The sequence below is a fragment of the Leptonotus elevatus genome, chromosome 17, assembly GCF_054856555.1.
Source record: "Leptonotus elevatus isolate MCC_2025b chromosome 17, RoL_Lele_1.0, whole genome shotgun sequence".
Lineage (NCBI taxonomy): Eukaryota > Metazoa > Chordata > Actinopteri > Syngnathiformes > Syngnathidae > Leptonotus > Leptonotus elevatus.
Genome location: NC_141255.1, coordinates 14,713,968 through 14,740,901, shown reverse-complemented (window position 1 = coordinate 14,740,901; position 26,934 = coordinate 14,713,968). Strand labels below are relative to the sequence as shown.

The 26,934-nt window shown below is 44.4% G+C and overlaps 2 protein-coding genes across 8 annotated transcripts in view; both read right to left on the bottom strand.

The window, feature by feature from the left end:
• The window catches only part of pcloa (piccolo presynaptic cytomatrix protein a), a 39,407-nt gene extending 13,043 nt beyond the window's left edge, over positions 1 to 26,364 (bottom strand). For 4 of the 7 annotated variants that reach the window (XM_086058232.1, XM_086058226.1, XM_086058229.1 and 1 more), the window contains exons 1-10: positions 21,542 to 21,989; positions 19,285 to 20,317; positions 17,696 to 18,700; positions 12,669 to 12,854; positions 6,417 to 10,425; positions 4,595 to 6,108; positions 2,150 to 4,220; positions 1,042 to 1,089; positions 465 to 547; positions 304 to 379 (exon numbers count right to left, since the gene is read on the bottom strand). In XM_086058232.1, the coding sequence (XP_085914358.1) occupies positions 304 to 379; positions 465 to 547; positions 1,042 to 1,089; positions 2,150 to 4,220; positions 4,595 to 6,108; positions 6,417 to 10,425; positions 12,669 to 12,854; positions 17,696 to 18,700; positions 19,285 to 20,317; positions 21,542 to 21,756 (10,240 nt within the window). In that variant the 5' untranslated portion in view covers positions 21,757 to 21,989. Of the gene's footprint in view, positions 1 to 303; positions 380 to 464; positions 548 to 1,041; positions 1,090 to 2,149; positions 4,221 to 4,594; positions 6,109 to 6,416; positions 10,426 to 12,668; positions 12,855 to 17,695; positions 18,701 to 19,284; positions 20,318 to 21,541; positions 21,991 to 26,233 lie in introns of those variants that run through there. The other 3 variants (XM_086058230.1, XM_086058231.1, XM_086058228.1) reach the window with 3 other exon arrangements.
• LOC147160153 (uncharacterized) lies at positions 10,513 to 12,364 on the bottom strand. The gene is made up of 2 exons (XM_086059020.1): positions 10,590 to 12,364; positions 10,513 to 10,518 (listed from the first exon to the last, which is right to left on the bottom strand). Exons 1-2 carry the CDS (start codon positions 12,282 to 12,284, stop codon positions 10,513 to 10,515), a joined length of 1,701 nt encoding a protein of 566 aa, XP_085915146.1. The 5' UTR covers positions 12,285 to 12,364.
• Positions 26,365 to 26,934: the final 570 nt, after the last annotated feature.

Below are 26,934 nucleotides of genomic sequence, written 5' to 3'. Positions count from 1 at the left end.
AGGTTCTTGCTCGGATCTAAAGAACAGTTGCCTGGAGTTTTGACAATCAAGTAAGAGGCAACTAAGAGGAGCTAGTTAGTTTGGCCATCTTGATCAGAGTAGTTGTTAGAAATCCCGAGGGGTCTGGCTTGGATAGAGAAGTGACCAGTATCGTATAAATTTTGTCAGACCAATTTGATCCCCAAAACTTGACAAGCCTGATAGATCGAATGAGGTAATTTGACAATTTGCAGGTAGCAAAAAAAGTTCGTATTAGACCTTGTTTATTTACAAACAAGTCTTTAATAAGTTGCTGTATATTACCTGACACACTGCGGTCTTTGGGATCTCTCTTCAGCTTGACCCTGAGGTGAGGGAAGGGGTAGTATTGACCTTTACCCTGTGGCCCACACAAAATACTCAAATGACCTTTCTTTATACAAATTCACAGGTAGAAAACTGGCTTTTTTTGGGGTGTCACCTACCTGTCTCTTGTCGTGTCCATTCTCCGAGCGTCCTTCTCTGGGTTTGTCGAACCAGTCGGTCTCCTCTCGTCTCAGGTGGTAGGCTTCAGCGACAAACATGTAGAGGCAGTCTAAGAACGTTTGCCCCACGTGCCACACATATGAGAACTTCCTCAAATAAATGCATGCTATTCATGGGAAGGGAACGTCAGCTTGTGAATGGAGCCAGCGTCCATGTTGATTTATTTAGGTTTAATGTAGAATTGGATGAAAAGCGATGGGGTTCTTTTTCACTGGTAGTACTAAATGAAGTGGGGTATAGGAATGTAGCTTGACAGTCAGTATGGTTAATTAGGAGTATTAATTAGGAGTATGCATGTTATTTTTTATCTATGACTGTAAATGTTGGGTATACACTTTTTTTTCCGAATATGTTCAAAATCACGTCATTCATGTGACATGACATGTGACGTGTGACATGACATATAAGTTACTTTTTGAAACCTTCCCAACATTTAACCATCATATCATGTGGATGATTGTGCAGTTGACTTGTCGTGTGGGTTAATACGTTATAATTCATGAACTAATACTCTACCATTGGCTGAATGGTCTCTTTTCAAAGGCATCAGGGACTCACTTAGGGCTGCAATCAAGGCAAACGAGTTTACACAGCAAAATAGCGGGATCCAGAACAAATCGATCATTATGTCCTTATGATGCAATCCTAAAAACTAAGACCTGGCAGTGTATGCTTCAAACTGAGCAGCCCTTGTATTGGTATTTTTCCCTATTATATATTTTTACAATATTAAGCATAGACTGTAAGACCTATGAGGCCGTAAACACATTTTAAAAACACTCCATAAAATGATCAAACTTGAAGTGTACACAAAGTAGAAGACACATGCATGCAATTATTCAGAGACATGCAAAAAAAATAAGGTTTAATATTTACTAGTGCATGCATTTAAAAAACAATCCACATTTTTCATTTTTTCAATTACATGCATGCAATTATTCACAGAGACATGCAAAAAATTAAGGTATAATATTTACTAGTACATGCATTTCAAAAACAATCCACATTTTTTTTTCAATTATCATGGCAATTACATGCTTCTATTTGTTTAAGAATGTGGTTCCTTTGGCTGGATGTTTTTATAAAGTCTACGATGACTACATTATATGGGCATGTATTAAAGGCATGTGTTAAAATTCTAAAAGGGAATCAATATTGTGTAGAATTTCCAAAATGTGGTTGTGGGAGGCACTTGCAAGTTCACTGGTGAGAAACAGAATGCTGAAGAGTTAACTTGAGATTTGTATGCCTCAAAAGAGGAACTATGAAAACATTCCTACAGTGTCAAACATTTCATTAAGTGTCAAAAAGACAAAGACGAGTATCCCTAGACAAAGTGTGCGCTAGCGATCACTATTTGAGGAGAACACCTCCCACAGAATCACACAAAGTTATGCCAACACATTACATAATATCGGATGTAGAGACAGGAGCACAAGCATGCATCAAGGGATACATTCAAGCATGCCTTGTAAGACAGAGAACAAGATTTCATTTCATTAGAGTGACACAACAGAGAAGAAGCAACAAATAAACACATGCAGATTTAGTGGCAGCCAACGCATACAAGAAGAAATCATAAATAGGAACAGAAAAATACGAACTCGCTGGTAACATTTTTTACCTTCGCTATCTGACATTGTTCCCTGAAGATCATCCATCAACACATAAGCCCTACCCCTACTTGGTTCCTCCATGATGTGCTGCTGCTGCTGTGAGTCCTGCAAGGACAGACAGGAACCAAACTGGTCCCTAGAGTCGGCCGAGATGGGTGGCAGAGGCCCCGCTGAGGCGCGGGCCATTCCCATCGGCTGCCCCACAGGGCTCAGTGGACTTTCTTCCTCAGAGTTCTGGGCCACGATAGGGATTCTCCCACGGCCGCTTTGCACAATGGGGAGGCTGGTCGGTTTGGTGCGACCGGACGGGGCTTGGAAACCGGGCCCGTCTGCGGAGACTTCGCCGTCCCCTTTGAGCCTCAGCGAGGAGCTGGAAGGGTCTCTTTTGATTGACAGGTCTAAGCCATAGCAAGATGTAGGCCTGGATGACGGTCTTGAGCGACTGCCACTTGGGTAAGCAGAGTCCAATCCCAAACTCTGGCCCAGGTTTAGCGAGCCAGCCAAGTTTGCACCCAAGGTGGACCCCAAGTATTTTTGCTGCTCTGCAATATTCTTACGAAGGCCAAAGGTAATCTCATCCTGCATGAGCCGGCTGGATCTTGGGGAGCCGCTGGAAGACCCCAAATAGCTCGTATATTCCATGTCCAAACCTCTGCTTTCTGTAATTGAGGAATACTTGGAGGAGATCTTGGGCTCCAGTAATGGAGTCTTGTGTTTTTGGTACAACACTGACGCTGGAAGTTGTTTTGCTGCCTGCTTCTCGAGAGTCAGCCGACTGATGCTGTACTTATCTGACTTTGGGTAATGCCTTTGGGAGTAACTGGAGACGCTGGAACTTGGGGTATAGTAGTGCTGGGAGAGGCCTGTCAGAGAGTCTAAGCTTTCTGTCCCACCCGTGCTTCTCCTGAACTCCTGCTTGAGCTGCTGCTTCAAGAGCTTCAGTTCGTAGGGTTCCTCCATTGGATCATCTTCATCAGGGGTTTTTCCATACGTATGCAGTCTGGAGGTGGATCCAAGGTAGTCAGTGGATTCTAGATCAGCAGCGCTGCGTTGGAGAAGCTTCTCTGCTTTGGCTAGCTCTCTCTCAGCAAGACTGTATGACGACGACAAACCAGTGGAGCTTTTAGCCAGCTCGGCCGCATCTTCCAGTAGCAGGTAACTCCGAGGTGTGTGGTGATCAATATCCGAGTAGTAAGAATCGGAGACAGCTGACATGGGACTACCTGCTATACTTCCTACATCCAAGGCTCTGAGGTCGAGGTGGTTGCCATATTTATCATATTGCACGCCGAGGTAAGGCGACGATGTGGGGTCTGGCTGGCGGCTAATGACATCGTATTTGGTGGCATCCAGTTCAGAGAGAAGAGCGGCTTGCCTGGCAGCTTTCTGCTGTAACAGGAGCATCTGCTGGTAACTTTGCTGTTGGGAGCTGGTGAGCGAAGGGACAGAGGAGTATATAGAATGAGACTCGTAAGACTGGGGGGTCTGATAGAGGGACTGCTGGTATTGGCTTTGAGAGTACTGGTACTGGGAGTATTTCCCATATTCCTGTTTAGTTTGAGGTGGGACAAAGTCATCCAGTTCTGACTGAGGAGCTGTCCTGGGACGCTCCAGACCATGGCTTTCTATTTCCTCATCCTCACCGTCACCATGGTCACCTCTGGTCTCTCGGATGTTACTAACCTCACTGTCTGACATATAATCTCTGTCTTCAGCCACACCCTGTAAATAAGCTCGCTCTCTCTTCTCCCTCTCTTTCAGTAGGGCGCCTTTCCTCCGATTAATACCCATCTCCAAGTACCTCAGCTTGGCGTCAATCTCCTTCTCCTCCTCGTCAAGCTCTGCTTGCCTTTTGCGCAGTTTGGATGACTCCCGTTCCACTAAATCGAGCTCACGGTCTATGTCTTGCAGAATCTTGGCGCGCGCCATGTTTGAATTGCGGCACATTCTCCGTCGAGCAGAACCGGTGCTGTATGCGGTCTGTCCACTTGCTGACGATTCATCTTCTGATGGGGGATTGGGTAGAGTCCTCTTGACCTTCTTTTGAGTGCCAGTGGGTGTTCCACCGGAGCTCTTCCCCTGAAAAAAATAAATAAATCTGATAGATAGATAGTCACATTTCAGTCAAAATTGTAGTTTTAATTTCAAAGTCGAAATTGTAGTTTTGAAGTCTGAGCGCAGTGTAAAGAGTAGCAATTTATTTACAAGACTGATTTTACAGCTGAATATGTCCCTGCAAGCTTTATGTACTGTACGTATGTGATAGTCAACGATGAGTTACTGAGGCATAGATTTGACTTTCAAAAAATAGGAGACATTCACCGCAATCAAAGCTGTAGTATGAATATCTCAGGCTTGTAACATTTATAATATTACATGAGAAATGCCAAGTGAGAGAAGTGAGAAACTCCACTACCATCGCTACAGTAATAATGAAAGGGAGGTCTACTTACAGTATCATTATACTGTGTGCCAGATGTTACCCTGTCTTCTCCACTTGGACTGATAGGTTTGGGGTCAGACATCGATCTTTGCATGGGCTTCGTTCCCTTCGGACTTCCCGGATCTGGGCTTCCCCTGAGCTTTTGTGGGCTTTTATCACCCAACGACTTATCATATGATACAAATTCAAGTGATTTGCTTGGGGAAATACAGGGTGATAAGGGAGAATAGAGCACATTAGGAGATTTAGGGGGTGCTTGAAGTGTGGAGGACTCAGCCTTGAGGTGGGGAGACATGGCGATCTCCAAGGGCAAGGGTCGTTTCTTTGGCGAGGTTCTTTCCGAGTCGGACAGTTCCATTCTTGTGTCCATCCTGATGTTTCCGTCTGTGTCCGTTTGGATAGAAATCTCAGTGTGCGCTTGCAGCGACATGTCCACGTGCCCTCCCCTGTCCCCTCGTGCGGTGCGTGGCCGATTCTGTCTGCTTCTCTGAGCCTCCCACTCCTCTTGATCTTCATCATCTGTCTGCACACAACTGTCAACACTTTTTTTGACACTTTTCTTTTTTCTCCCTGCTGTGTAAGCTTTGCTGACCGTCTCGTCCTCTTCGTCTGTTTGGCAACCACTATCTGTGATCTTTCGTGACAGTACGGTGCCATCAGGGCCCAAGACAATTGCCTCTTGGATGCCATTCCCAAGCATCTCCCCACCTGGATACATCTGACGAAGCTTTTGCTCTTCCAGTTGCATGCGGAGCTGCTCTTGGAGTCTCTGAATTTGCTCGAGCTGCTGCTGTTGCTGAGCGTAGGTTTCCTTTTGCATCATGAGATGAGCTTGCCTTTCCTCTTCTTGCTGAGTCAAAATTTGCTGCTTCATGACCTGTAGCTCCTCCAATTCCTTTTGGACCAGCAGCTGCTCTTGCTCACGAAAACGTTGAATCTCCTGACGCTCCCATTCCAGCTCCTCTGCGAGGCGCTGCTGCTTGAATTTTTCCATTTCGAGCCTTTCACGCTCTGCCTGATACTGGCCATCCCCTGGCACTATAGGCGAGGAAAGCGCCTCCAGGGAGGCGGCTATTGCCTCAAGGGATTCATCCGTGTAGTCAAGGGATAAAGAGGTGGTCGCTGTGGTGACAGCATTACCAGAAGTGTCCTCTTTAGATAACTCCAGGTTGAGAGGGATGTCGGCTCGCTCATCTGCGTTGGTAATGGAGACGGTAGACAGGAAACTGTGGGATCGTGTCAGTGGCAAATTCTGGATGTCTGACAACGATGGCATGGTGTCACTGGTATGCATACTGGACTGAGTGTTGTACGATGTACAAAATATGGAACCTGGTTGGGTTGTTATTGCATATGCAGATGGAATTGGTGCAGCAACAGAGGAATAAACAACCCCATTGGATGACCTCAGCACACTACTTGTACCAAACAGAGTGCCAACAGCACTTGTTACTCTTGCTTGGGAATAAGGAGGGATTGTCATTTCTGCGTATGCCCCTTTCTTAGAGTAGTCCACAGCATCACCTGTTAAAAACATAAAAATAAAAAAATCAATTGAGTTCATATGATACAGTCAATGAAGTAAATGTATAGCAGTGAGCCATTCCTTACCCAAATTATAAAGTGATGGAAAAGGGAAAAAAATATTCCAAGTATAGACAAGACATACAGCATGCAGGCACAAAAATCACAACAAAAGAAAAAAAAACATCACTTCCATGCAAAAAAAAAAAAAAAAAGCAAAAATGTCAAAACCCCATACTAGCCATGGATAAGGGGTAGCAGTTCAAAATGACATTTAAGCGACAGGTCTGCAATATCACTGCACTGACCTGCATCAGAAACCTTTGCAGAGGAAAGATCTACGGCACCGTCTGTGGTTCCACTGAAATTATAGCTGTTCTTACTCTTGTAAAAAAACAGGCCGGCTTCTGCCAGGTTGGTGTCCGACATCGAGGGTTTGATTCCGCCAAACCCCCTCATGGCATAAGATGAGCGGTCATACTGGTAATGGTCATCGCGATATCCAAAACGGTCTTCAGGCAGAGGGGTGGTGGGCTGTTGTGACGTGCAGCTTCCTGCAAACGGGAGCTTGTAAACAACATCACAGCACACAGCTCTTTTCCCTGCAGTCAGATCTACTGGCTTGCTATCGTCCTCTGTTATGACCGCTGTGACGACCTCTGTCGAAATGGTGTCCATTGATACCAGAGTATTGAATGGTTTTGTCGTGCTCAGGTCAACAACTCCAGCCACAGACGTGGTGCTTGTCGTCAATCCATTAGCGACACAACCAGCGACATTACTGGGTGCCACGGTTACAGGCAGTGTTTGAAACGTTCCACCACCTGTGCTAGAGCCAACTGTGAGATTTATGGGGCTCTCACCAGAGTGAGTGGGAGACTGAGAATCCACGGACCGGTATACAATTTGAGAGACGGGTTCAAATGCTTTATTCTTTGTTAGCTGGAGGGGGGTTGAAGATGCTTGAGATGTTTCTACAATGTCACACCTCTGGATTGTAGCAGAACACGTCACAATGGTGATGCTGTCAGTCACGATGGAGAAAGTGGAGGATTCAGAACTTAGGTTTACGACAGGTGACTGTACCGCACTGCTCTGGCGACCGACATCAGCTGCAAAAGACTGCTTCCTGGAGTCTGGGCCAGCAGACAGATCCACTCCATTCATGTGTGACGCCGCATCGGCTTTCATACTACTCAGATCCACCACCTCACAAGGTTGGACCATCTGTCCGTTCTGTCCAGGCAATTGGGTCTTTGGTTTCTCCAATGAGATGGGTATTCCTGTTGCCCTTGGAGCTGGCACAGGCGGTGGCGTCCGTTCATGAACAACAGAGACAGTGGTTCTTTGGACCTCTCTGGTAACCACTTGAGAGATTAGGTTTGGCATGACCACGGGAGGCTGCGCGGAGGCCGACACTGCCTCGATAACGTGACAAGAACTTGAAACGTGCTTTTCTGGGCAGCATAACTCTTGATTCTCAATGGATTCTGTCACTCGGGTATAAGCCAGAGGCACCCTAGTTGTATGAGGCGGTGTTGACTGCTGATATGAATGTGGCTGAGAATGTGTTTGGTGATAACTTGGCGGCTGAACTTGGTGGGCAGTAGATACTGGGCCAATGTCAGAGGGGGCTTGAGTTGAGAGACTGTCTACTGGAGAGCTTGGCTGAGAAGGGAGTGTGATGACCACGTACGTATCTCGGAGGTTTCTTGCATATCTAGGGGAAGAAGGAGACTTTGGCGAGGGTTGAAAGGACTTGCTCTCAGATGAAGGGCTAAGGTTCAAAGCTATTTCAGAGGAGCCAGTGGGAAGTATAGTGGGTCTTGGTGGTTGCGAGGCATGAGCAGGGGAGGATGGCTGTGAGCAAGGTTTCGGTGCAATGGGTGGTTTGACACCAGGCCCTTGTCTATGGCTTTCGCCGATCCCAGCAGGAATGGAGGGCTTTGGAGGAACAGGAGGCGGAACTTGAGCTTTGTATGTTGGCGTTACTGATTGTTTAGAGTGTGAAGTCGTGGTCACCGTCTCTGGCCTGACGGGCGCACTTGAAGCCTGAGGTGGGAGTGGAACTGGAGGTTTCCTGGGAAAGACTGTCTGTTTTGGTGGGGTAGAGGGAGGCAATGGTGGTTCAATGGGTGCATCTGCTTTTTCCTGAGAATGAGCCCTGCGCAAGACATTTGGCTTTGGGGGGATTGGTGGGGCAGTTGAAACAATGCTGGGAGTAGCATGTGCATACTGGGGGACAGTCGGCAAAACAGTAAAGCTTGCAGTTATAGGAGCAGATGTCACTGAAATTGCACTTGATAGGTCGACAATGTCAGTCTGGGATGCTGTGATGGGGGGGTGTGGTTGCTGGTCTGATGCAGATTTTGTTTCCACAGCTGATGTTGAACTGACAGTTTCCTCCTCTTTTTTAATGCTACTTTCTTCATCGGAGGACAACTCTCCTGAGGAACATTGTGTGACTTTTAGGTCTGGGATTGGGTAGAGAGCCCTTCTAGATGAAGTGGTTTCCACTTCTGGGTCTTGCAGAGTAGGACTTGTTCCAGGAGTCAATACTTTTTTCATGAGCTCTTCGTATGTACTTTCAGCATCCAACAATGGTTTTCCATCTTTTCCAAAAGTGACTGTAGTGTCTTTGGAAAGGTTATTCTCAGCGGGCTGTACCACGATTTCTGGGTTTGGACTTTCTTTTTTGGGTTGCATGTTCTGGTATTCCTGTTCGAGTTTCATAAATTCCTTTCTTTTTTTGATCATGTCCTCATAAACTTCATCTGGTGATCTCAGCTTCTTGGGCTGGGTAGAAACGCTGATCTTTTCCGTGTCTCCCAGATCATCTGTTGAATTTTCCATGACAGAGGCATAAGCATAATCTTCAATAAGCATACCACCATAAAGAGCTTCTTTTTCTGGATGAAATTCAACATTTTCAACTGTAGGAGACTTAGCCCTCAGTATTATCTCCTCATAAGCTTCATCAGCAGATCTGAGAGTTTTTCTTTGTGATTTGTCAAAGTTTTTATCTTCTGTTGGAGAATGTAGGGAAGTCGATATGGGCAACTGATATGTTTTCTGCACTGCTGCTATCTTGGCAGCGTAGATCTCAAACCCTTCGGGGTCTGAATCGATGCTCGGAGAGAAATCAGAGCAGGATGATCGTCTGATCTCTTCCATTTCTGCCTCCTGCCTCAATTCTTCTGTCGGTGAGGCGTCTTCGATAGGCGAAAGGTTGCTTGGGGGCGTCATTGAACGGTCACGTCTCCGCTGGCCTCGAACTTCTTTGTCTCGCTTGGATTTTTTACCAGTTCCCCGCTGTTTATCCTGTTCCCTGAGTAGGTCTTCTTCTTCCCGCAACTCTTCCTCCTCTGAAGAATCTTCAATAGTCGGCAGCATTTGTCCAGGTTGTCTGTGTTTGGCTTTCCTGTGCTGCTTGCTCTCACTGGAGCGAACATGGCTAGGACTACTGCTGTCGCTGTCTTCATCCAGTGAGGACAATGACGTCGGTGATGTGCCAGGTGTAAAGCTGGATGCGTGTAGACTGGATGACCCCTCCCCTTTAGAACGATCATCTGGTGAATCAGGTAAACTTTCTATCTCAGGTTCTATATCAACTTGAGTTACACACACGAGGCTGCTGGTGGTATTCAGCTCCATGGTTTGAAATTTGCGAACCGCGGTACCGCTTTGATGGTCCTCTTCATTGAGCTCCGGTGGATCAACTTTGACAACTTCAGCTTTCTCCAGAGCTCTTTGCAGCTCTTTATCTTCTTCATCATTGGGACTTATAGAGTTCTTCTTGGATAACCGCATGGCTTTCCCAGACGCTCTCCCCTCTACAGGCTCTGTTTTCTTCTGCTCAATCTTTTTCTTCTCATCTTGTCTGATCTTTTGCCGAATTAGGTTTTCCTCATCAGATGGCGAGGCGTCCTCATTTTCGCTCATTTCTATGATCTGTTTGCGGATGAATTCCTCGTCATCCCCTGACAAGGGACTCTCCTTTCCAAAGCTTTCGCTGCTATCTTCCAGTGAATCACCCCTGACGTCTAGCGGCATCAATAGCTTTTTCTTTGTGTTACTTTTGTCAACATCTCTGTCGTCATCTGAGCAGGGCGAGTCGGGAGAAAATGGAAGCACCTCTAGTTTACGTCTGGTCTTTAGTGTGTCCGTTTGTTTCTCTTCATCCTCCTTCACTCGCGCCTCAAGAATTGGCAGGACTGTGCTTTCCAGCTTGGCCAGGTCCGAGGGGCTGGTAGGACTGCCCTCCTTGGTGGCACTTTCTCTGTCGCCAGGCTCTTTCAGGGTTTCCAACTTCTTCACCTGTTGGATTTAATTAAGAAATTAATGGAATAATTAAAAAATTAAAAAATTAAAAAAATAAACACAACTTCAAGATACATCTTGTACCTAGTGCTTTGCACAATATAACAATACCACAAAGAACAACTAGTCTCTCCACTTATTAATCTAAACACGCTGGTCACCTCAGGAATTGTAGATTCATCACACTGCTCGCCCTGAGGCTCGGGTGGGTCCCCACTTTTCTCCATCAAACTAGTGTCTTCATTCATATGTGTGGTCTGCTCACCAACTACAGTAACTGGGATTTGGGGTTCTGCTATGGGGGCTGTAACTGCTAATTTAGACAGGTTGGCATTTTCACAATCTGATTGTGTATTGTTCGGTGACGTGCTTTTCTTCCCTGCATCACACTCAGCAGTGCGATCGTTGGCACCAACTATGCTCACTTCTGATATGAAAATAGAATCCTGGCTGTTTCTTGTGTCAGGTAACGAGCCAACCCCATTTTGGTTTGCCTCTTTTTGACTGTTGTCTTTTTCCCCATTGAATTTGTCGAGTGGCTGCTCCTGACTGCCCATTAAATGGGAATGCAATTTCGTGTCATTAGGGATGACAAGATCCCTCAGGGTTTTATCACTGACTTGTGTCTGATTCTGAAAGGGCTCTTCGGCTTTGACCTTTTCTTGCTCATCAGAATCTGGAACCACCGTTTTTTCTGAATCATGTTCTTTTGACAAAATATCTGTAGGTGGCTGCTGCTCCTCTTTTGGCATTACACTCTCAGATTCAACGAGAGTTTTTTCTGTCTCTGTTGACTTCTCTGGGGATGAGGCTGTTTGAACAGAGCTCTCGTGAACAGGAGGTGGCTTATCATTTGTTCCTGGGTCTGTCGGTTTAAGCATTACTACACTATGGCCCTCCCCGTGGGTTATTTCTGCACTTTCCAATTCTTTTTTATCTATTGCACAAACATATTCTGGTTCAATAGAAGAATGTTGTGAAACTAGCTCTGTCTCACTAAGAGGTTTTTGCTCTTTTGCCTTCTGAGTTTCCTGTTCTTCAATGGGATTTATCGTGTCAGCGTTCACCTCAGAAAGTCTATTTTCACAAAGTGTTCCCTCTTCAAAGCCTGCACCATCACACTTTAACTCAACATCCATCTCCTTGTTTTCAATAGTTTGTTCTTTGACACTCAACACCTCAGGAGTGTTTTTAAGTATTTCAAGCTCAGCTGAATTTTCCTGACTACCTTTAACAGATACTTCTTGATCAGCAGTTTTGTCCAAGGCGCTATGCATTGCTTTTTCAACAGATGTATCATTCAAAGAAAAAGGAAGTGACTTGTTTTTTGGCTCAATTAGACTACTAGTTTCTTGTGCCTTTTCTACAAGTTTGTGGGCTAATACATCAGATTGATTTTGCTGTTCAACAGTTGAGTCAGGTTGATTACTAATTGATGTCACAGGGCGTTCGATGCATTTGGATGCGTCTGCCTGTATTTCATTCTGCATCTTGTCATATGTAGGGCCCTCAATTTCTTCTTCAACAGAGAGATGAGGAGCATCCTCTTTGATTGTACGTGCCTCTGTTATTGGTTGAATTATTACATTTTCAGCTTCAGTTTTTGCAGTATTACTTTTATTGAAAGTTTTGTCTACGGTCTCTGTTAAAGTCTGAATTGGTGCCTCTGTTGAATCGCCTAATTTACTCCCTATTTCTTTTGTCAGATGGGATGCTGTTGCTGAATCCAATTGAGAAGTGATTTCCTGTGTGCCCGAGACAGGTTCAGACTGTAGTGAGTGAATTTTGCTCACTGTCAAGGGGGCAATACTTTCAGTATCAGTGCGATTTTTGTCTTTTTCTACCTCAACTGACATCTCATCAAAACCTGTATCCGGCAACTGAACCTCAGGAAGGTTCGCTACTACTTTTTCAAAAGTCGTTGTCTTTTCCTCAGTTGCTGTACTGACAATATTACTCTGTGATTGATGCTCATCTCCAGGCAGCACAGTCACTGGGTTTGTATCATTGGAGCTACTTTGCTGCAACTGCTCAATTGCTGGGATTTCCTGTGCTATTTTGGCAAGGCTCTCTTGCTGCTGCTCTTGAAGTTCAGCGACATTGGGAGCTGCACTTTCAGAGATGTCTTGAGAATGAATGACAGGCTCAGAAATAAGCTCAGCTTCTAGTGAATGGTCGGAAGCACCAACAGCATGCGATTCATCATAGTCGTGCGATGTTGATGTAGGTGTGGCCGCTACCTTGGTTTCGGGGGCGGGCGGGGTTTGGTCTGCTGCTGCTGATTCTACTACAATGGGTTCGCTATCTACAGCAGCAGGGGTGGGAGAGGAGGAGGGAGCGGGAGCAAGTGCTGGCTTCTTCGGTGAAGCCGTGTCGTCCAGCTGACTGGCTCTTTTCGTCTGACAGTTGAGGCAAAGCCATTCACTCTGAAATGAAAATGACAGACATTTCACAATGTTAGTTACATCTTATATCAAAATCTGCAAAAGCTGAAAACAGACTCCATGGAAAAGATTGTGTCCACTGTAAAACACAAGTAACTCCATGTTGGAGCAGCGTCATGGTATGCCTTAAAGCATACCAGTCCCAAGTCACCTAACGTCTTCCTGACTTTTATTAAAGCTGCACGTGACTCTAGCGCCAGCTTCCATGCAACACCTTAAGAAAATGATTAAAATGTATTGTAAACCCTTCTGCAGTTTCCTCCATCACTGAGGCAAGGATGAATCAAAGAAAAGTCATTCTCTTTGAACCTATAAGGAGATTTTCCAGCATCACGTACGCAACTATTGACCACAGCACCCACGGGAGCTCGTGACGACAGGGATGACGCATGCAGAACTCAGATAAGAAGCGTGACAAGTTATTCTATCTGCCAGGATCACAACCGGTTTGGTCACAGTCTCGGACTATCTGAAATAAATTATTCCTGTGAAGGTCGATCCAGCTTGTTGATTAAGACGACGGATCCAGTGTGGGTTTTACCTGTCTAAATTTAGACAGAGGCTGTCACAGAAAGAGAGGCAAGATGAAGATTTTTGGGAGGATGTGACTGATGGAAAAAGGATGAGAAAAAGAAGAAGATAGTGTAGCAAGGAAATGAGAGGACATCTTGTTATCATTAATGGCTGGAATGGAGGCTAAAGTGCACAGTCAACATTAAAATGCTATTTATCTGCAAATCAATGGCCTATCGCTTCAAAACCAAAAGAGGAAATATAAAATTTTACAGCGTCAACATGGAATAGTTCACACCTTAGCACCACCAGTGGGATCTTATTGTGTCCTTACTGCAGCATTTCACTACTCAGTTTAGCTCAAATTAGGGTCTGAACCTCGTTGACAAATGTTCGCTGGAGGAAAACCAGCATCGGCCAAAAAAGATCTTAACATTAATAAATGTAGCAAATTTATGGGTACGGCACAGAGCTAATGTAATTCCTACTTAATTAATGCAAGTCCAACGTGTGTGTTGTGTAAAAGAGACTATAAAAGTAGTGTATTTTACAGCGCTGTGATTGGCAAGTTATGACTATAATTTGTTAATAAAGGTTGATCAGGAGGATCTAATGGCTTTTGACTCGGCGTGATGTCGCCCTCTTAGACATTTCTCCCATTTCCGCCTGAGCAGATGTCGCAGCTTGCTACCCAAAGGTGCCGTTGACGTGACTCACATGCTTTTTGAGTCACGAGTCAGATGGTTGCGGTGCACGCTGCAGAATTAAAGCAGAATGCGCCCACTGCCAACCATATCCGTTCGGACACCATGCAATCTCACTGAACATCTTCATCATCTCTCCTCCTCCACGCCACATTTGCATCCTATCTGTTGTCAGCGATCAGTGCTCATGTGCGCCTCTACATTCTGATTTCAAAATATATTATATATAAAATATATATATAGTAATGCATACAAAGGTAAGGGACGGTCACTGCCTTACTCGGTAAATTATATTGATACTATATATCCCCATTTTTATAGCTTTGAATCAGGATTTTACTTTGTAAGTAAAAAAAACTAGTTAATGTGCAATACCAGAGTTCAACAGAGTGGCAGCAGCTGTGCAGTCTGCCAGGACCCACCCGAAGAAGCAGCATTTCTTTGTGAACGCTGAAAAGTCCTCACTGTCTTTTGTCTGCTTTAATTTGGTAATAATTGTCGTACCAAAAAATTCCTAATACTTTTTCAGTTTTATCATGAATTTCACATGTTGTTTAGTTAACTATGGGAAGAGAAATTTGAATCAAAAAGCACAAAAGACACAAGCAAAGCACTCTCTCCATTTCTGTGTTCGCAGCCGCACCATTTCTTTTCTCACCGTTGCAGTTTTTTTCCGTGACGGATGCTGTGCCAGACAGCCCCATCCACGCAACAAACTTACGGTTTCCACTCTGGGAGTGCTGCCACCGCCGCTAAGTGCATTGAGGGGGAACAAGCGAGCGGTGTCCGTCAGGATGTAAACACAACAAGCTGTGCTAACGGAACGTGACCACTGACTAGTGCCAAAATGTGTCCGGACGCGTGCGTATATGTGTGGATGCGCATGTTTTTTCTGCCTCACCATCACCAAAGGGTCTAACTGCTAAATAGATTTATTGTTTACAGTATACAAATAATCTCACATGCATATATTTAAGCACATATTAAAGACATTAAAAGTACATATTAAAGCACACGTGCGCACCTTAAAGACGTGTATATGTTTTTAAAAGTGAGCTGACCCACAATCTACAGTCTAGCACGCTTTTGTGGCCGCTGACTATTTTTATACACGCGGGCCTCCGGGGCATGTGAGGGGAGAGCGCTGTGAGGCAGTGTGAGGAAAGGAGGGAGGGTTTGTGGAAGGCGGCAGATGCAGGACAACCTTACAGCTGGATTGGATGTGAAAAAAGGGTAGAATCAAATAGGAAAAAAGGGCATAGAGAAGTGTGTTTGACCCTTCTTCCACAACGGGTATTGATAGGGATTACGCGCACCTGACTGGAGGATCAAGCCTCCATAGAAATAACAGGATTCCCGTTGGCCTTTAAATCCTTTTAGGAGACCGAGATTAAGCCTGGAGCTGCCCACGCGGCTCGTACTTGGACCCCCTTCATTGTTTTCTGCCGATTGTGTCATTTAAGACGACGAACGTTACTTTCTCAGGTGCATTCGTATGCTGAGCGTATTTGATGTATTAAAGCACGTATGGCGTAATTTCTTTGTGACTCATCTGGAACAGGAACGGGGCGGCCTAGATGGGAGTTATAGCGTCACCCGTTCCTCCACCACAATTACTTTTCTCTGCCTCGCTGGTGTTCAGCCGACTGATCGCATCGCTCAACTCCTCATTACATTTACAATAAAAGTAATGCCTTAAATGTAGGGGAAACTGATTTTTTTCTGATAACTAATGTTGACTCAATCAAAACGTGGACACCTTGATGCTTTGTGTTCCCATAAAGCTACTGGAGGAGTGAGTATGAGCGGGTTGATTTCCCGTGGGGACAGAGGTGCAGTCGTGGCGGGAAGTCGTTCTCATTTAGCTCCATCAGATGTCTCTCATGAATACTCAGCAGATTACCAACAGAGCACCTAAATCCCCCACCCAGGTAACAAAGACGCAAGAACGTGACCCAAGGATTGTTGGCAAACAAAACACCTTGATTACTTTTTACATACAAGGACCAAGTGTCACCTTTTTGGGCCTTAAAGGGGAAGTCAATCCCAAAATGTTATTTTACAACACAGTATTCTCATTAATATTGTGTTTGTGGAATGCAAGTTAAGCATAAAAAAACTGACATTTTTATCCATCTCAGGAGGCGGCCATTTTGACACTTGTCAACTGGAAATGACATCACAGTTGCTCAGGGCTCAGTTAATGACCAAGCACAGCTCACCTGTTTTCTGAGTTTGGTCCTTTAACATTTAAATGCTGACCAGAATGTCGTGTTTAGACTAGTGGGGTGGCATAGAAGCAGGGTTTGGGAATCCAGGTCCAGAAAGTAAAAACCCTGCCACAGATTGGGTTTAGCCACAGGTGCTTCTACTTAACTGGAAGGTAAACAAGCAAGAAGCACCTGTTGAGTAGAAGCACCTGTGGCTAAAGTCAAACTGTTTCAGGGTTTGTTCTCTCTGGACCTGGATTCCCCAACCCTGCATAGAATATATTATTGTTGTTAAGAACACTTTTGGGTTGACGTTGCAAGTATTGATACCAAAAACTATGAACATTTTAAGGGAAAAAAAGACCTATACATCATATAATGTAGCATGTTTCCTTAAAATTGCATAGAATTAATGGCAATTTTGCATTATATTTTGCTATTTCTATTAATATCCATCCATCCATTTTCTTTACTTCTTATTCCTCACAAGGGTCGCGGGGTGCTGGAGCCTATCCCAGATGGCTTCGGGCAGTAGGAACGGTACACCCTGAACTGGTTGTATTTCTATTAATATATTTACCGAAATTGCATCTTAATGGGACATGGAGTTCCCGATAGTATAATGGCCACAAAATAGCAGCCCTCCACGAGTCTCAACACCTTAAAAATAAAGCTGGTATATGCACCAATGTCGATAAGGTAAGGTTTCAAGACAGTTTCAAGGATTTAGAGCCTTTGAGCCAGTTTTAGCGTTTCAAATGATTGATTTCATTCCAGGGCTTGGGTCTCAAATTAGAGTTTCCAACAAGTTTTAGGGTTTCAAATTAACGCTTCAAGCCTGTGATAAGTTTTAAGCAAGAGTTATGGTTTCAAACAAGGTTATGTATTCAACTTCAGGTTTCATATAAAGATTGGGGTTTCACGTTATGGTTTTAAATCAGGGTTTGGAATGAAGGTTTCAAAACTGGGCGAAGGATTTCAATGTAGAGCTTCACACTGTCACATTGAGTCGTAGGTTGTCATTTTCTTGAACTGTTAAGCATATGTTGACCTACATTGGATTGCTCGTTGAAGAAACAAGGTGAAGGATATCAAAGTGACCCCGCGTCCTTCCCCATCAGTCTACAGCCCTTGATGAAGGATTGCTATGCAGCAAACAGCCAACGTCAGTATGTTTTTGGACCGCATGCTGCAAAAACCACTCAAGCGTAAACCTTTTTTGGCCTGTGTTCCCTAACAAACTGACGCTCCGCCACAGTGTTCCATCTGGTCTTAGACAGCCAACACACAGTGCGGTAACCGTCGTCTTACCAGCCGAGATGAGCATTTAAACAAGCTTATATGTCTCTGTGGTTCCGTGTGTGTGTTAAAGGTTGAGTATGTGAGTGTTTCTTACCTCTCCTAAGTGCGGAGTGGGGTTGAATCCACACAGATTGCACACGCTCTTCTTACACTCTGTGCAGAGGCTGTAGTTGGCCGCTTCTGATGTCCCCACATTCAACTCCGCCTTGCAGAGAGGACAGCTTTCCTTAGTTTGTGATGCTAAGTCCAAGCTGGGTTTCAGCTCAACAAACTCTCTCCTTGGTGCTTTTCTGGATTTAGCCGGTGGGGTGTCAGGAGCAGAATCCGAATCGGGGGGAGAACCCGGACCAGAGAAGGGAGAGTCAGGTGGGGAGCCAGGGCCGGAACTGGGTCGGGAGTCGGCCGGCGAGTCCGGCGGCGACCCCACTGGAGAATTGGCTGGTTTCTCTTCCTCACCGGTGACAAGACTGGTGGCCGAGTTCAGGAGGGACGTGCCAAAGCTGAAAACCTGCGAGGCGGTGGCGGGAGGTTTTGCCGCTTCGGATAAGCCGCCGAATCCTCCAAACAGCTTCCCGGCAACGGACTCCTCCTGCTTTGGAGCCGCCTGCGCTTGAGGTTTGGATGAATCCATCAATCCACCGAAACCGCCAAACAGTTTTCCAGTGACGGACTCAGCAGCTTGCGAGGAAGCCGCGGCCGGCTTGACCGAATCAGTCAAGCCTCCAAAACTGATACCTCCCAAGCCACCAAAGAAACTAGATTCCTGTTTGGCCTTAGCTGGGGATTGCTGGGGGCTGGCCTTCTGTTGAATGGGGCGGCCGGTCTTTGGATCGATCTTGGGGGAGCCTCCCAATGAGGAGCCTGGAGAAAGCGGTCCTGGAGAGCTAGCACTTGGGGATTTCTGCCTTGGCGTGGTGGGGGGCGTCAAGCCTTGGTCAGTGGTGCTTTGCTGCTTGATGAGCAGCTTGCCGGGCTTTCCCAAAGCCTGTTTCTGTGGCGAGGGTGGGACCGAACCTTGTTTGGGCTTTGCCATGCCTGGGGGGTCCATGCCCCCCATTGCTCGCTGCATTTGGCAGTTCAGACACAACCATTCTTTACCCTGCATAGTAAAAGAGAAAGGTTTTAGTTAGAAGATACTAGGGGTGTTAGAAAAAATTGATTCGGCAATATATCGCGATATTACAGCATGCAATTCTGGAATCGATTCAATATGCGGCCGAATCGCTTTTTAAACATCAATTTTTTCATGGAAATATTCAACAAAACGTCTTACTTAGGGTTAGGATTCACACATTAAGCATGGAAGAATGTTATATTAATGGAACATTAAGCCTTAATAATTTATTTCAGTGCTGTTCAAACATGAAACACTGCAACCTGTTTGTTAAATGCAGTGGCTCAGTTATAAGCCTGAATTTTCAGATAAATAAATACATTTTCATACAAATCTTACAGTGTACATGTACAAGTTTACTGATTTGTATTTTCTAAATTTTAGTGTTTAAAAAATCGCAATAATCAATTTATAGATTTGTATCGGGATTAATCGGTATCGAATCGAATCGTGACCTATAAATTGTGATACGAATCGAATCGCCAGGTACTAGGCAATTCACACCCCTAGAAGATACATACTGTACAACTACTACTGTCCTAAAACAAAAGTGTAAAACAAACTCTTACTGCTGAGTCCGGGGGGCTGAATCCACAAAGGCTGCAGACCTGGTTCTTACACTCAGTGCATTGACTGAAATTTGGCGGTTCCTTAGATCCAATATTCAACTGGGTGGTCTTACACAGCGGACAGAGTCCCCCTCCGGGCTTTGCGGAACCCTGTTGACTCTTGGCAGCATCCCCAGGATGAGCCCCAGGCCCTGGTGTTCCTTGCTGTTTTGGTCCAGGCTTGCCAGGTTCTTTTTGCTGTGGAGGACCACTCTGTGTCTGTTTAGCACCTTGGCTGACTGGTCCTTGATTCTCTCTAAGTGTCTGTTGGCCTGGTGGGCCTTGACCTTGTCTGGGTCCCTGCTGTCCAGGTGGACCTTGACCTTGTCTAGGACCCTGCTGACCTGGTGGGCCTTGACCTTGTTTGGGTCCCTGCTGCCCTGGTGTTCCTTGACCTGGTCTAGGTGCTTGTTGCCCAGGAGGCCCTTGTCCTGGCTTCCCCTGGCCTTGCCTGGGAGCCTGTCCAGGAGGTCCCTGAGCTGATTTAGGTCCTGGGCTTGCTTGTCCTTGCCCGGGTTTTGGCCCCTGTCCAGAAGGGCCTTGACCCTGTTTTTGGGGCCCCCCTTGTTGCGGAGCCTTTTGACCTGATCCTTGTTGAGGGCCCTTGGCAGGTGGCTTTCCTCCCTGATTGGACTCAGGTGTAGCTCCCTCATCTTCCTCACCAAATAGCCCAAACTTGGGAATGTTGACAGAGTCGCCCATGGAGGATATGGAGGAGGACACAGAGGAAGTCATGGATGACATGGCACTGAGGGGGTTGGCCCCACTGAGGAAGCTGGAGCCAAACATGCCGGATGACTTGCTTTCACAGTCTTTGGGCTCCTGCCGGAATCGTGACTCAAAAAGATTGAGGGATGAGGGACTGCGACCTGCAGCGGGCCTGCCAGGCGGACTCTGGTTCAAGGCGTCTACCGTGCGACTCTTACTCAGGCCTGCCGGGCCCCTGGAGGCCCCTGGCTGCTGGGATCGCTGCTGGACACCAGATTCCGACGGTCTGCAGGAGACAAAAAGTTGTTCTTAAGAAAATCTATCATCCTGGGATATCGCCAAGGTCTAGCATGATGATGGTATTCTAATAATAATATACGTTAAGCTAGTGGACATTTCAACATGAATGTGTAGCGTGTCGTTGCCGCGGGCTATCGCTAACAAGTAAGTGAACACGGCTGAATGACAGCGAGTGTGCATCACGGAGATGAAGAGGCGGCTTTGTTAGCTCTGAGGCGAGAAGGAACCAATTTCCGCGCGCTGTGAGGAGCAAATTGTTTGTGGTATTCATTATGCAACATATCGGCCTACATTACATATATATAGAGTATCATCACACTGCTTTAATAGTGCACAATTCACCGCTATGTTCATTTCAGCACCATGGACAGGGAGCACCAGGCGGATATTTCAAATTAAAAGGAGGGAGGTTTGAGAGGGAGTGACATTAACACTGTGCTTCTATTTTTAGTCATATTAATATTGATGCACCCTAGACCATCCCGCTTGCTAGCAAACATACGTGTAACATTTCTCAATTAGAGCCAATAAAAAGACAATGGCATCAGGTATTTGTATTCATTTTGTTGGCATTTGCAGCCTCCAAACTCCTCCCACTCTTCAGCCACACACCATTAAAATCCAATCTGCCCAAATTCATTTGCAGATCAGTCTAATTGGCAACATTAACGTGGATACAAGCGACCATTTTGAGCTGTCATTCGTGATAATATGACGTTCAAATAGAGGAGAAAAAAAAGAACAACAATGGGTTGTTTTTCGTTTTTCTTTACCCAGCAGGCAATTCGACAATTTGGCACAAATACTAGAGGTGTGTCTCCTTCTTTGATCTGACATAAACAATCCGGATTGTATCCTATTCAACGGCCCTGTGCAAGTATTTACGCGTGTGCATCCTGTAGAAAAATAGAAAAGAAAAACAGCATCGACACACATACGGCCCACACAGCTACACTCAGTCCGCTGAATGCATCGTTACAAATTAAGGATAAAGAACGCGCTTTCATGAAATTGTGTGAACGGATGCTGATGATTAGCCATGAAAATTGGCTTTAATAATGAGATCACGTCTGGGTGGTTTAGAAAAATGGGCGTGATCTGATTCCCGCTCAGTCACAACACATCCATCCGCTCGGTTAGCGTGGATATTTTTTTGTGTACAAAATAGCAAGCAAATTTGTAGAAATAATAAGCTAATACTGTGTCCTGCCTTCGTGCGGCCGCGGCACCCGCGGGCTGGCTGCCCTGCGCCCTTGACATCGCCGCGGCGAGCTGCTTCCGCTGCTCCTCGCTCAGCTCGGCCAGGTCCACCGGAGCCCCGCCGGGGACCCGCACGAAGCCGCCAGCCCCGTCGGGTGCCAGCCCCTCCGGGAGCCCCTGCAGCGGGCCTTCGCCTCCTCCTTCCAGGCTCGCCTCGTTCCCCATGATGCGACCCCTCCCGAGTCCGTCCTGGATCGATGCGCCCCCCACTGGCGCCTCGCCGCGGGTTTTAGCTCCGAAATCCGCAGCGGAAACAGCCTCGGTGCATCTCACACGGGGTTGATCCGTTTAATGGCTACTTTCCCTCCGAGAGCTGCCGTTTTCTTGCTTTCTGCTACGTAGCGCATCTCTGCAGCTTCACACACCAGCTGCCAGCTCTTCGTGACTGGGGGTCTTCCGTTTCACTCCCTCCACAGCCTTCAATGGCGAAATCCGGATGATATTCCAAAATAAAATCTCATTTTAAGATTTATTCCTATTTATTTTACACCATCTCTATGGGCTATGCATTAAAGAAACATGGAATAAGTTCTCTGTGAATAATATACAGGCGACTGAATCACGTTTACATGGACGACAGCGACAACTTCCGCATTCTTCCTGAACACACTCGTTACCTTGACGCTCTCAGTGCTGACTGCGCATGCGCCGTCTCTGACAGGTGAACTGAAATCTTCAGTGGAGCAAAATGTGTCGTTAAAGGGGAATAACCCGCACAAATGCATTAGAAAGAGGTCCATTATTGTTTAAAGGTGTCACATATTGAACAGCGTGGTAAAACAAAGTCTCGTTGTGTTTGTTCAAAATGATGATATAGCCTAATAAGAGTGCAATAAAGCAAAATGTCAAAAGTGAAAGCATATCCACATAGAGAAAGCACACAGTAGCTGTGGAGGATGACTCATATTATGAATAATAATTCAGCGCCTTGGCTTTTTTTGGGGAGGCAATATGAGGCCGTGCAATTGAACGTGCCATCGCTTGAGATTAAAAAATATATATTTATGTGCAGCACAATTGTGAATAATTCCCAGTCTCCTCTGATAATGAGATTCCTTTAATCACAGCAAATATAAAAGAATGTGTTGAAATCATATTTTACATCCAGAGAGGATTACAGCACAACAAAACACAACGCGTCAGCCCGACTAAGCGTCAAGCAGATGTGTTGCGACACGACACAGAAGAAACGCTCATTTGCTGTGCATGTGTGTGTGGGTAGCTGCAGGACACGTGTGTCCTCCTCCTCTATGCTTGAAAGCAACACACCAACCACCCTCAGGACCCTCTGAACCACCGAGGAGGCCGCACTGGCTGACTAGTCACTCCTTATGACTTCTGCCAAGTGCGGAAAATGATCCAAAGAAAAACCCATTTCGGTTATATTGCTCTGTGTTTGATTTGCTTGGTCTTGTTACATCACTGGAAGTTTTTCCTGTGTCAATTGTGTATCGTTTGTTTAAAAGGGAAGTCTACCCAAAAATGTTCCTTACAATATGTTCTATGCCACCCCACTAGTCGAAACATGACATTCTGGTTAATATTGTATTTGTGCAGAGGCAATAGCTCTCAGGGTTGTTGTGGAGCACCTGTTGAGTCAATGTGACATGCTGTTTTTGCAAAAGACATTTTTGACTAAGCAGGACTTGGAAGTTTTGAATCTTGTGTGGACTTCGGGGATGGTATAATACGAGGGAGTGTTCCTGGAGGGGTTGCCATCCTTTGGAATAAGAAAATTGACTCCTTTATTAATATAGTAAGACTTCAAGTGGACTGGTGTATTGGAATTCACCTAACACTAAATTGTAAATAATGCCTTATTTTAAATGTGTACATTCCATATCAGTGCCATAATAATGAAACGGAGTATCTTAATAGGCTTGTATTTATAAATTTGTTTGTTCAGGATAATAATTTTATTATTATTATAGGATAATACATTTTTATTATTATTATATTATATATATATATTTTTTTTTTTAAATGTTTTCTTGCCTGCAGATACATCTCATACATCAGTGAAGCTTGGCATAGCACCTCATGGTTGGACACCCTGCATAGCCACAGCAGATGCACATGAATCATTGGTAGACATGAAAATATTCTATGAGCTTTCAATGGCAGATCACATTCCATTTGGAATGCAAATAAATTGTCAGTGTCTACCCTCGACTGAGGTTAATAATAATGAAAGTGGAACAGTCTATGTGGACTGGAGCGCCGTTTCGAGAGAGGAAATATTCTTTTACTCTGTGAATACTGATAATTTTTTAAAGCAAATGTTATTGCCAAGGGAGGCTGTGATGCGTAGGGATGTAAATTGCTAAAATTCTAATCACAGAGATGCTATACTTGACATGCATGAAAATGTTGTCAAAAGTGTTGCTTAGGGCAAGTGAATATTTTCAAAAAGTAAAACATAAAAAGAAAGGACGGCCAGGATGGAATGCACATGTGGCCAAATATTTTTGCAAAGGCAAGGGAGGCTTCTCAGGAGTGGTTTCTGGCAGGAAAACCGAGGCATGGGCCGGCATATGAACAGAAACGTGTCACAAATGCCCGATATAAGTATGCGGTGCGTTTTATAGTTAAGAATGAACGTTCTATGAGAGCGGACTCATTAGCAAGGAAACTTTCATGTAACAACACTTGTGCCTTTTTGGAAGGAGGTAAAACAGTTGACATCTTAGAGCTGTGGCGTCAGCAATACAGTAGATTGTTCAACTGTCCTCCGCGTGAGTCTTACGATCTGTGTGATGTTGACCATGCAGACGTAATGACGCCAAATGAAATCCACAAAGCTGTTACTAAACTGGCTGATAATAAAGCATGTGGGCAGGATAGGGTTACAGCTGAACATCTAAAGTTCGCAAGTGCTAGGTTAGCACCCCTGCCTTACAGCTTTCCTTTCCTTTTGTCCACAATTTTATTCAACCTGTATATGGATGAACTCTCAACAAGGCTTAGGACATGTAAAACTGGTTGTTTCGCTGGAAAATTGCTTGTGAATCATTTACTGTATGCTGACGATTTAGTTGTGTTTAGCCTGAGCTCTGCTGGCCTACAGCAGCTTATTAGCATCTGCGCAGACTACGGTGAGCTGTTTGACATCAAGTACAACACGACTAAGAGTGTGATTATGATTTGTAGAACTAAGGAGGACAAGCACATGAACCATCCAGATTTGTATTTGTTAAATGCGAAATTAAATGTAACGTATAAGGTGAAATATCTTGGACACATCATCACTGCCGCCGATATGGCAGATGATGACGATATCGACATGCAGTGTAGGATATTGTATGCCCAGGCTAATACACTGCTGAGCAAGGTTGGTTCATGTTATGATGATGTAAAGTTGTTCCTGTTTAAATCATTTTGTACACCTTTGTATACAGCTCACCTTTGGCATAGTTTAAAAAAAGCTAGCATTTATAGGCTTCAGGTGGCTTATAATGATGCTCTGCGAGTGCTTTTAAGAAGGCCACGATGGACGAGTGCAACTGAGATGTTTGTCTCTGCGCGAGTGAACACTTTGCAAGCTGTACTAAGAACTTTAATGTATAGTTTTATTGGTAGACTGAAAAAGTCTCAAAATGAAATTTGGGTTCACTCAGGAATATTGGATGGAGAGCAATTCGCTACCAGTCAAACATATGGAAACACTGGTATGCCTGTCTGCTTTAATGTGTAACTATATTTTTCTTAATCTTTGTATTATTATTATTATTTGCTTGTTTTGTTTGTTTTTAAAAGTGGACCCTGAGTTTGGAATAAAATAGAAATTGAAAATTAAAATTGTGGAATGAATTAAGGCAGCAAAATCCACACTTTTTTAAAATCCATCTTGGGGGGCAAACGTTTTTGCCACTTGCTGTCAACTGAAAATGACATCACACTTGCTCAGGGCTCAGGTTAACGACAAATCATGGCTCTGAATTTTGTCATGTGACATTCACAAGCTACTCTGTTGACTTTGCTTGGTCTTATTAGAGGTGGAATTACGCTTTAAAAGATGAGTAAATGTCCATTTTGTAAGGTAAACATTTTAATTAAGAGCACTTACTGAATTACACGGCATTGTATATTTAAAACCACATAACATAACCTTTACTTCAAGTAAGTCTGCTAGCTTAATGCTAATACATGATGCAAAATGCCACACAAAGGTTTATGGAACTAGCATTGATGTGATGGTATGTGGTTGTACACATTATACTGCCCCCTAGTGGCCAAGGCTTACTGTTACTATACAATACTGTTTACTGCTAATATTTTTCTTATTAAAAACACATTAAAACGTTTTTGGTAGTGCATTAAATTGTGATGTGTTTGTTGCAAAGAATGCATGGTGAAAAAGCTGAAACAAATGTCATAAAAATTGTATCATGGAGAAAAAAAAATTCCCCAAATTTTGGCAAAGAAACACACTGAAATGGTCGATGCTAACCGCAAAAACAAACTTCTCCACATAGTGTGTGTGTATTCCATGTAACATGACTCATGGTAACCAGATAACAAACATCGCATACTGCTCATTAAATTTGAATAGCCCAAATGAGTCGACGAGGAAACAGATGGGTTCAAACAAAACTTTTGTAAAAGAAATGTCTTCAAATGACACGATTTTAAAGTTACATACCTGGAAATCACTACAGGGTTTCGTGTGTGTCCATATCTTTGTGGCGTCTGCTGGGGGAGAGTGCCAGCGATCCCTGCCGCATTCCCGCTGAGCCTCGCTCATCCCGATTAGCACCTAATTCCGCCCTCGGCGTCTCCCGCCAGTTTCTGTCCCTAAAAATAAAGTGACTTTAGGAAGGAGGCTCCTGGTTTAATTTAACTCCACACAACAGCAGTCAACAGCGGCACGTGATCGTAGACAAAGACGTGGACAGGAAGTTGCACTGTGAAGAAGTGCTGATAATCCTCTTTTATCCTCTAAGGCCCATCACACGCCTTTAATCTGTTTCTCTGTATACTCGCTGCATTTCTTTCATTACTGAGGGTCAACTTGATATGTTGTATAGGTTACATAAACAAATCAAAATCATAAAAAAAATGTAAAAATATATATGAATTCAAACAATAACAATAATACAAATACAACTTTAATACCTACAATTTTACTAAAAAAAATATATATATATATTTAAACAGAAATATAAAATAATATAAAATTTTAAATGGTAATGCTGTACACAGGAGCAAATTAAAATACAAAAAGAAAAAAACTGTAAAAATTCAAACAATAATATAAAAAAATTGTCACAATAAAAATAAAATGGTGATGAATCAAATAAAAAATAATTGTCAAAATTAATTAAAATGTTGATAAAATAACTA